Below are 11,676 nucleotides of genomic sequence, written 5' to 3' on the forward strand. Positions count from 1 at the left end.
CTTTTGGATTCAACTTAGGAAGAAATTGTGATATATTATTGATGAATTAACGAAGGAAACTCAAAAAACAAAAAATTTATGATATTGGGTGAGATGAATTAAGAATTTACAAGAATAAAACAAAGAAGGGCTGGACTGCCAGATCTGAACACTGCACCCTTCCCAGAAACTATCGTTATCTGATCAATTACAGCCTTCATGAGGAAAACAACATGTCCTCGTCAATTTGAGTTCAGAACGAGCACTGGGAAGATCCTTTCCTTATCATAAAGGGTCTCTGCCACTACCAACATCGAACTCGAACCCCAACTCCTAACTGGACTTTTTAGCCCAGAACTTGTCATCACATATGTACTTCACAAAGACTTAGGACAAGTCAAATGATCCCTGCCCCTCACTAATGGCATACAATAGTTTCTTGAACATAATTTCCTGCAAAAGAGAAAAAGTAGAAAAAATTGAAAATATGAACTGTAAACAAGAATCAAGAATAAAAACTTCTTTTATTATCCAAAATCAAGAGTCAAGTGAGATGATATACCTTCGTTGAATAGGGTGGAAGTTTAAGGTAATTGGCACAAGTCATGACACTAGGTAAATCATCATCGGCTGATTCTGCAACAATGGTTCCATTGGATGTTGTGTTTGTCGCGGTCGAAGAATGCTGTAACCAGACATGCACCACCAATATTTAAAATTGTGAACATTTCGCAAGAAAGTTTCACCATAAGATTTACTATGTGGTTATGTGAACAAGAATACCATACCTTCCTCACTATGGTTAGTTTTGGATTCAGCACAGCAAGGCCACCGGGTGGAAGCCTGGGTGCTCCAGTCACAAACTGGCAAAACGAACGCTGCTGGTCGGGGTTGAGTTCTCCCATAATCTCAAGTAACTGAACAGAACAACAAATGACGTACAAAAGGTTAGACTCAGAGTAGAGTGTTTTGCTTTACCCTCCAGACTTTAGCAATTAGCTTACATTAATTATGGCAGGACTCTTTGCAGTATACCCATGGTCAAACTTTATATGATCGACAAGTGTATCAGCCTGCATTAACCATAGATTCAGTAAAACATGATGCAATAGTCACACTGTTGCCTGTATAATGACAACAACACAAGACAGATGAGGGAAAAATGAGAAATACCTCCCACAACTCCCTACGGCCACATAGTAAGTAGTCGAGTTCGTTTGGAGAAAATATTTGCAGCGACGAAATGTCAAATACCTACAAAGAAAATAGAAAGTTAATATATAAGCAATGCAAAGAAACATAGACACATATAGATGGTTTTCTATTGACGTGCATACTGGTCAAGGATAAAGTGTACGCAAATCCAACTATGTGAACTTCATTTTATCACACTAATACTTTCTAGATGAATACTGAACACAAAAACACAAGAAATTACAATATCTCATGACAAGCATCTGAATGGTGGCCGACTCTTATAGTAAGTATTTGAATGGTAGTTGAAGTAAGAGTCGCCCGGAGCTCTTTTATCCTTATGCATGCATGCTCTAGCAGAGTTGGAAAGAAGTACACAGATACGAGTGATACAACTATCATTAGTGTGACTGGATTAACTTATTTCCGTTATTGCAAAGGGAAAGGAAATATAATACTGAATTAGATGCTCCAGTCACAACAACTAATGCCACCTAGCAACAAAGGACTCAAAGAGCATTATCTATCCCCCCCCCTGAGATCTGCTGCTTTTCACTAAGTCTTTCTGGCAATATTCTTTCAAAATATCAAGAAAAAAAAAGTGATAGTTGGTTCCCTAAAATTGCTCAAAAAAAAGTTTGTACCCCGAATTCAGACTTCATGGAAAGTTCATTACCCAATTATGGATTTTCTTCATATATCAATAGCAAAACTAGAAGTTAAGAATTGCATAGGGGACAAAAGGTTAAAAATTCCACTAGTCCTCAATCCTCAAAGCATAAGGTGTTTATAATGAATGCATTTGGGCCAACCATCAGCAATTAATGTACAGCATTACGGGTAGAAATAGAGAACGTGGCCAATGTCCAACATTCACACTGCCATGTAGCACAAGGATAAGATTTGGGTTGGAATAATAGAACATGTGACAAACTGAGCAGTTTTACTACCGCATCTGTATACAAGTAAAATGTAGACTCTTGCAATACTTACTTGATTGAACCCCGCTCTAAATGCTTCCACTTGCCGCATTATTCCGCTCTTGACAGTTGCATCCACTACCAAAGAGATGTAATCCTCCAAATTATTTATGTCAACCTGTTTGACAAAACAATTATAAATGCCAATATGGAGTTTGGAGCATCAGAAAGAGTGAAAAGCATTGATACATGCCAAATAAAAGGGGAATCAAATTACATTGTCTACTCCTTTTAGAATGTAATCTGGATAGCCAGGAAGAGTGAAATCCAGACACAAATCTTCAATAGGAGTGCCGCGAAATTGCAAATCAGCAATTCCCTCATGATCATCGCCACCAATTGCTTCTAAATAATGTTTACGGGAGACAAGGACTTGTAATTCTTGCAAAATCTTCCCAAATTCAGCATCAAATGAGAGAATATCGTGCAAATCAAGCTCCTGGAAAAGTCAAGTGTCAAGCTAGCCCCAATTAATCCTTTAATAAATGTAAGATACAACAAAAAGAACTGGGATAGACATAATTACTAGTCAAAATGAAACGAACGACACACGGTAGAGAGAAAACAACAGTAAGAAAGAAAGAAATATTAGGCTTACTTGACCAAGCACGAGCTTATAAAAAGCTGTCGACAGGGGAAGGTCCAAAAGTCGTCCATCCTGAAGTGCTTTTGCCATCACACGTCCAACCAAACGGAAATACTCAATGCCCTTCGAAAATTGACTACCATCAGAAATTTCTGCATTTGGGGGATATGGGCGGGGAAACAAACCAAGAGGAGCTTGTACAACATCCCTGCCACCACTAGCAAAACCTGACCCATTCTTTTTTCCATCAGAAACGTTGTCAGCTCTTTTGTCTTTTACATCATCACCATCAATATCCATTGCAGGTTTTTCCGATGACGAAGATCTCCACATTCCCAATGCAATCTTTTGCAGGTCATGACTTAAAAGGGTGTAAAACTCCAAAGTAGGACCCAATCCTGTGCCAACCTCACCGAAATACTCTACTTCCAGAACAGCCTTTTGGCTGGAATACATCTCCATAACCTTTGCAGCAGAATCCAAAATGCGGTTTCTGGAGACGCGCACCTTCTGGCGTTGTAATCTGCCAACACGAACCTCTCTTTCATTTGCAGAGCCATGGCCATCAGCTCCTTGTTGTTGATGAAGCCGGTGTAATGCTCGAGACAATCCAAAAGCAGTTGAATAGAAATATTGCCTCCTGGTCTCAAAAGGAAATAAGAAAAAGCATGATTTGGTCAACTGGTAGCACCAGGAAGGCAAGCTGCCACTGCACAATGCAAGGGCATCCTGTATTTGTCTAGCCAATTTGGGTGTAAGCTTGCTATTTATAAACTCCTCAGAAGGAACCTTAGCTCCAGTCGTGCTTAGATCATCTAAACTGGATATCTTCCCTTCAGCGTAATCATCAGACACTGCTTGGACTCTTAGGCGTGGTGCCAACTGATTCAAGCCCTCTAATACACGCAACAGTGCCAAAATGTTATAAGTAGGGTTTGATTTTTCTAGATCACATGGAAGCTCGGCTTGCAAGATACTATCTAGAAGTGAGGTTTGCTGCCATGAAGGATCAGAACTGGGGTTAGAAGTTGAACCAGTCTTTGAGGATTTCAAAGGAGTAGCAGAAGAAGGGCCTCCTGCAGATGCCCTGTCAGCTTGGTTGTCTGCTTTCTGATAAGTGATGGTGTAAATATCACCCCAGAGTCGGCTCCCGTCACTAGATAGAAAGTCTACATTAGAATACTTCTCACCATCATTATCCTCCTCCAGCACAAGTTGGCGTTGAATGGCTTGATATATAGTTAAGTGCCTATTAAGCTGCTTTCCACCAGCTGAAAAAATCAACTTGGGTGGATCACTCGAACTACCACTAAGGCCACGGCGATCTCTACCTTCTCTGACACCTCTACCACTTGCAGAAGCAAGGCCAGCCATGGCAGCAGCAGCAAACGACATTGTACCCTTGGAGCCAAATGAGCTCCCACTCCGGAACTCAGCAGATCCTATCCCCCTAAGTGTGTTAGTTCTAGTACTAGAAGCAGAAGCAGGATTCATCAGGCTATCACTTGTCGCAGATGCCGAGGTACCATCCTCAGCTGAATCCCCCAATTTCACATCATGCACCTTTTCCGGTGTGCAAACAGGTAATGAATCATCTCTTAGAACCTGTAACAAAATGTGAAGGACATAAAGAAATCAATATAGCACCCAATAAATAAATCCCTGTGCTACTATTACATGTGCGGCATGGTTAAAATAATACCTCACCCAAAGAAAACCCCAATCAACTATAACCCACCAAAATGAATTACATAAACGTTTTTATTTCACTGTTGATCAATCACTTTATTCTTAATTATCCTTTGAAAACATTAAAAAAATAAATAAATTACAATCTTCCAAGTAAACAACTAGTCAGCCAACATACCTCATCATGGTCATCATCTTCATCTTCTGAGAGGTCATCCTCTTCAATCACTAAGGCATCGTCCATCTCAACAGGAGAGATATCCAGATCCTCATCCTATATAAAATAACACAGGCCCATTCACCATGAATTTATCAACACATTGAAACAGCAAAGAGGAATGAGAAACAAGAGAAAATGAAGAAAATTTTACAGTAAAAATTCTGAAACCAATATATAGTTCATCTGTTGACACTAGCATGTGCAGTCTTTTAACTTGCTTGGAGCTGATCCATAATGCACAACCTACTCTAGGAGATGAATATTCCTGAGGTCATCTTATATTATTACTTAATGACCAGAAGATTTAAGTTTGTGAAGAAAAATCATCCGAAAGCACCAAAACCTCATGTTGGTTTTAGGGCAAAAATAGTATCAACAAGGAGAAGAAAGCAAAACCCAAGGGGTTTCAGATATTTCTGTGATATGACCAAAGCCATAATTAGCTAATAGCGATAAAGGGAAAAATGATAAACCGTTAAACCAAAACGAATTTTAAGACCCGCAACATCAAGTTATTAACAAAGCAAATTCAAAGAGACGAATATTGGTGGGACACTAAAACCTTCAAAAATATGTAACTTGATGATTGATCTCAAGTTCAAAAAAGTATTAAAAGCTAATTCCAAATTCAGCTGAGACAAAACAGATGGCGAAGTCCTGGTCAACAAAAAGAGATAAAACCTTCTGTATTCTGTTTCAGTTTAGTCTGTTTTGATTCATGACAAAAAGTGGGATTAAAAGAAGCATACCTCCGAGCTTGAATCCTGCACCGGTTTCATCTGTGCATCTTTATCTGACGCTGCCCTTCTACGTGCAGCGTTTCTTGTTTGAACTCCTCTGGCCTCCTCTGTAGAAGATTTAAGTACAGCTTTCCCTTTACCTTTTGATGAACTTGCATTTCCCTCTTGTGGAGGATCCTTTCGAGCTGCGCCTCCAATAGTCACGGATGACCTGGATCTAGTAGAATGACGGCGAGCAGCAAGAGTGGAATTCAATGGTGACGAAGCACCACCTCCAGTAGCAGAGTCAGTGCCCCCCGCAGATGGCGAAGGCTTCTGTGCAGAATCCCCTCGCTGTACCCTTGGCCAAAGAAATTCTTCGACAGCTGCTAAACTTGCCAGCGGATCAATAAGAACAATATTTGAAGAGTAATCACGAAGAGACTTATCTCCTTGAGATCTACAAAGACGCAACTTAAATGGCTGAGACAACGCACTCAGTCCAGACGAAAGACGTGTGGTCCCACTAGCTGACCTAGATGAATGGCTCAGTACAACTGGAAAACGCTCCAAGGATGACAACGCGTTTTGGAGCTTCTGGACTAAAACTGTCATAGGAGTTTCACTCCTATCATTAATACCAGCAGGAAGACTAACCGCGACAAATGATTTATATCTTCGGAGTGCTTGTTGGCGAAGCTTGGGTAAGTTAGCAACTGATGTTTTCTCCTTTGAGAAAGTCCCACAAGAAAAATAGTTCAGCAAAGCACCAACTACTCCACTACCAATGAATTCAAACGTCGATACTCCATCTCCTTTGCCAAGTTCTGCTAGCATCTCAGACACGATTCTAGTCAAATACTCTTCTTTATCAACAGAATGATCAGTACGAGGTCCAGAAGCTTTTGACTTTCCCTTTGATTTGGTCTTTTGATCTTCAGAACTTGCAATCAGTTTCTGGCAGAGGTTTTTCAAATGTAAGAGATCATCTGTCCCTCCAATATCAGTAGCCCCAGGATTGGAAGTGAAATATTTTTCTTTAAAAGATTTAGCGTAAGAGCTGACTGCTGAACGAATACTTGAATTAACCGTTGGGATTTCTACTGGAGCTGAAGGAGAACAAATGTTTCCCGATACAGTAACTTTTGATTCCTCGACAGAACTTCCATCAGGATTTGAGCCGCCACCACGTCTCCTATTGCGCCGTGAACGGGTTGACGTTCCAGGCACGGAATCATTATCCTTCTCATTGGGAGATGCTTGTGTAATACCTGTACTTGATGAATCTGTACCAGTAAGAGTTTCCACTGCATGAACCACACCTTCTCTAACAAACATCCTAGAGAACGTCTCAGGAAGTTTCTCCATGAGAATCTCAGCTATCTGAAGGGCTGGAATCAAGACTTGTGGATCTTTCCATGCTAAAACACCAGCTAAAAAGCTGAAGAATCAAACAATTAGCCCTTTTTAATGATTAATAGACCATCTATAGCACATAGAGAAACACGTAAGAAAAAACTTTTGTACCTTGATATGTTTGTGAAACTTAACAGAGACTGGATCATATCTGGATTGCTGAAATACATCAATTTTCCGATAACTGAAAGACATTTATGACGAACTGGACCATTCACACTAGAACCATATATCTGCTTAAGATAAAAAGAGAACAGAAAGGGCCAAATAATTGTTTTTTAAAAGGTTACTCCATGATGCTCAAGGGAGATGTAGTTATGTCAAAAAATAAAAGAATCTCGGAAGCACTGACCTGGATAAGAACAGGAAGAAGATCCGTTCCAAAGCGCTGCAGAAGCTCAGGTTGATCCTGAAATAATTTCTCACGGGCTGAAACCTCAGACGCAGTCCCATTAGCAACTTCTTGTTTTCCAGAACTGCTAGCAAGAGGCTTCTTCCCACCAGATCCTTTCACTAGAAAATTCGAGCACGTTGGCAGGGAAATGGTTCCTTGTGGCAAAGGGGGGAGAAGCTCATCGGCAAGATTAACAATCTCATAAATCTATAAGAATAGACAATAGACACAGCATTACCAATAAAACGTCAAAAAATAATAATAATAGTAATAAATACAGCCTGGTCCAAACTAAACAAATATATGGTCAATAAAAAAATAAACAAGTATATAAATAAGAGGAAACAAAAAAAAAACTGCACGTGGGTGAACTTTTAGAATACAAGACAAATACAGCCTGGTATAAACTAAAAAAATGAATTGGTTAGACAATGTCAATTTCTTGGTTATAAGAGACACTGAGCCTGAGGTAAAGATGCAAGTGAGCTTGGTAAATACCTACGGTCAAGTAAAATAAATTTCTCTTATAAACTACACACAATTTTGAGTTTGGTAATTTTATTATTTGAGATAGAAAAGGATTCCAAAAAATAAATTTGATCACTCTCTCCCCAATGATTATATATGGAAAATTAAAATAATACGTAGCAAACTTATGCAGATCACATACCTGCTCCGGGGGTCTGGTTAAAGCAGGCGAAACAGAAATGCTGGCAATTAAACCTGAACCTGAGAGAATTTCTTTGAGGGTACCACTGATTCCCAAGTGAAGTAATGTTTTCGTCCCCAGGGGTGAACCACTAGCGCACGTGGATAGAAGACGAATTAAACCCTGCAGACTGAAAAATGTCACACCACAAGGTCTACTAACTGAGTAATTAATAACAACATTTGAATTTGCATATACCGTGTATGTTGGTGTGCTGAGAGATGCCTGACCACCGCCTGAATTAGTAATGGAAATCAAAGAGGCAGCTTGCTCAACCAAACCATGATTGCAGAGTTCATCTAATTTCTCAGGTGATGATGCAAATGCCTCAGCTATTCGAGTCAAACAAACAGAAGCATGTTCCAGCACCTGCAAATGTTATACATATCATAAGACAAAGGATAAAAGATGATGACTTGAACTTTGAAACTTGAATATAGGCAACCTTACCTTTGAGTCATGATACTGAAGAAGGTTTGTAAGTAGAGGCACAGCTTCCATAACAAAATCCGCAGCATCGGAAGGGAGTTTCTTACACATATTTGCAGCAGTGGATAATGCTACTCGCTGAAATACGACATTGAAAACAGCAGGGCATTAATAAATTGTAAGATAGTGCATCGGTTCATAACGATAGAATGAAGAGCCCATATATCCACTGATATAAGATCTCCAATCAAAGTCTTTATTCGTTCTTGACCCTCTAGGCTAAACCAAAGAGAGGTGAATTGGCCTTACCACGTAATACCATTAACTAACCAAGCTACTATAATCTTTACAATTACCTGAACACCAGTAGAGAAGAAGTCGAGATAAGATAGCACAGCCATAAGTGCTCCGGCTCGTAAACAGGCAGTTGGGTGTTCTTGGGATATCTTCTTCAGAGCTTGTAGGGACTGCATGGTTATTATGAAATATAAGTTTAAAACTTTGAAGTAATCTCACTTAATATAACACCATAACAAGAAACTCGTAAAAAAATTTACTTTCATATAAACTAATAAAGCAAAAAAGTAAACACATCACCTGTTCAGCCAAGTCCATATACTCAATGGTAAGAAGCCTGGCAACGAAACATGCAACAGCACCATAATGAACAACAGCAGCACACGAAGACGGTAACACATCACAAAGATGAGTAAGTGCTCTAGCAGCAAGTAACATAACATCTGCATTATTCTCATGATTCAACAAACCAACAAGAACAGGCACAAACGAATCGACAGCAAATGTACTAAGTGACTCCTCAGTCCCAATACAAAGCATTTCACACAACTGCGTTAACGCCTCAACTTGTCTCCCTTCCTCCCCATCAGCTCTCAATCCAGACAATATCTTCTTAAGTCTCCCACTCTGATGAGACGAAGAAGCAGACGCAATACCAGACGAAGGCAGTAAATCGTCCAACCCGGCACCTAGTTTTCTCAATAGCCCTTGCAATGCACTACTAGCAGAAGTCAAATTCTGATGTAAAATACCAACAGCACCCTCACTGTCATTATCATTATCATTATCATTATCATCCTCAAGTCCCCCACCTTCTATACTCAATCCCAAACTTCTCTCCATTTCTCTCTCCCTCACCCGACTGGCTTCACCACTCTCCTTTTCTTTCCCCTTGTCATTAGTAGTAGGATTAGATTCTTTTTCTTGATTCTTTCCTCCTCTTCGGCCACGTGGGCCAGATGATTCAGTATTGGAGGAATCCATTTGTTGCTGTTGCTGGGAGGAACGAGAGCGAGTGGTTACTGATGAAACTAGTGGTGTGGGTGACGTGGAGGATGAAGATAATAATAGGCGAGGGCGTTTATTGGGACGACTTTTAGGTTGCGATTGTTGAGAAGAAGAAGAAGAAGGTTGGGCTGATGAGGTGGCCTCCGCCCGCTTACGACTCCGTGTTTCCATACAAATTTTTAACTATACTAAATGAAGAAGCCGTCTCGCCCGATTGGCGATTAAGCTTCTTTATTCCGTCATCATCGTCAATCTACTCTTTTTATTTTTATTGAATTGAATCGGAATCGATGATACCCAAGTATTAATTTTGATAAAGATTGAATCTTTGCAAGGGAATTCGAGGATTAGTGGATTGATTTAGATTTAATTGAAGGTGAAATTGAGAGATTGTGCGGTGAAGAAGGGGATGGTCATTTTATTTATCGATTGTGTTTTGGGAAGGAAAGAAAAGGAGGAAAGGTCTTAAATTCCAATGTGGGTGTGTGGGGTGTGGTGGACTGGTGGGGGGTGCCTTTATTCTGTAATCAATCAATCTCAGGTTTTGGTTGTTTTTTGGTGCTACTTCTTTGTATTGTATGTTTCGGACTTTTGGGCTTTCTCTTTCTCAAGTCTCAAGTCTCAAGTCTCAACTTAGTTGCCCCACTTGCTTTCCAACTTAACATAACCTCTAGTCCTCTACTACACCTAGCGGATATTTTACAGCTTCACCATTAAGAAATGTGCGGCGGTATTTATACCCCACTTTATATGACTAGTACCCATTAGATGATAGATGATAGATGATATATGACATATATCATTTATTTTCTGAAGAGAAAAATAGATGATACTAGATTTTGGACCCTGGCATACGTCTGAGATCTATTAGATATTTTGTGTGCTGAAAAGACTTTACAAAATGTCTCACACAAATTTTCAAATAAGAATATATTTTTATAACTGAAATACGTTAATAAGCAGCGATTATAGTGCATAAGTATTTGGAAACTAAATGATCAAATTAAAATAGTATCTTCACTTTGTGGGTTAGAATATTAATCTATAATTTTCAAATATAATTATCTTAAACTCGATCTAGCTTGTATAATAGTTTTCATAGATTTATGGTGATTTAGTAGCAAATTTTTGAATTATAATATATTTTTATTTAAAATAAACCGAAATACGTTAATGGAAGCAAGATCAAATTGATATAGGCTCTACAATTTGTGGTTTAGGATATTAATCCATAATTTTCAAATATAATTATCTTAAACTCAATCTAGTTTGTATAATAGTTTTCTTATAATTATGGTGATTTAGCGGCAAATTTTCGAATCATAATATATTTTTATTGAAAATAAACCGAAATACATAATGAGCAGCGATTATGGTGCATAAGTATTTAGAAAACTAAGAGATCAAATTGAGATAGTCTATTCACTTTGTGGTTTAGGATATTAATCCATAATTTTCAAATGGAATTATCTTAAACTCGATCTAGCTTATATAATAGTTTTATTATATTTATGGTGATTTAGCGGTAAATCACCACGGCTCGATTTACGTACTAATGTATACAAATCACTAAAACAGATTGATTGTTTCCATATCCTCAAAAAATATACTACTCCCATTAAATATTATTTGAGGTTAGTTTGATGCATTTGCATTCAATTTTCGGTCCCCCATTAATTGTTTTTTTTTTTCGTTAGTTTCATTCAGTGTTATATATATTTTTAAATATTTGTCATTATTGTTTTGCCGTTATTTTTTATTTTTTTAATTTCTATTATATATTTTGATATGTTGTTTTTTATATAATTGTTTTTAACTATGTTTTGAGGCCGTGTTAAAGATATATTCGAAATAAGTCGGTAATTTATCATATACACTAAAATTGTATGATTTGTAATAAGGAATTAGTTTATACAAATTACCTATTTTTTAGCAATTTTTTTTATTTGATCAAATATATAAGAATTGAAAATACACTCAAACTCTTCAAATATAAGAATTATAAATACATTCAAACTCTCCAAAGAGGTTCCATGTACGTGGAATTTTAGGTTAT

General features: G+C 38.2%; 1 protein-coding gene across 1 annotated transcript; it reads right to left on the reverse strand.

Annotated features, from left to right (window-relative positions):
- Positions 1–14: 14 nt before the first annotated feature.
- On the reverse strand, positions 15–10,153 carry KAK (HECT ubiquitin protein ligase family protein KAK). The gene is made up of 17 exons (XM_086591440.1): positions 8,913–10,153; positions 8,672–8,782; positions 8,337–8,453; positions 8,085–8,255; positions 7,848–8,009; positions 7,136–7,384; positions 6,895–7,016; positions 5,398–6,808; positions 4,607–4,702; positions 2,752–4,344; positions 2,371–2,592; positions 2,167–2,271; positions 1,153–1,233; positions 984–1,052; positions 768–896; positions 542–664; positions 15–432 (listed from the first exon to the last, which is right to left on the reverse strand). The coding sequence occupies exons 1-17, from the start codon at positions 9,789–9,791 to the stop codon at positions 367–369; spliced, it is 5,706 nt and encodes a 1,901-aa protein (XP_086447566.1). The 5' UTR covers positions 9,792–10,153; the 3' UTR covers positions 15–366.
- Positions 10,154–11,676: the final 1,523 nt, after the last annotated feature.

Source organism: Coptis chinensis, chromosome 2 (assembly GCF_015680905.1).
Source record: "Coptis chinensis isolate HL-2020 chromosome 2, ASM1568090v1, whole genome shotgun sequence".
NCBI classification, from domain to species: Eukaryota; Viridiplantae; Streptophyta; class Magnoliopsida; order Ranunculales; family Ranunculaceae; genus Coptis; species Coptis chinensis.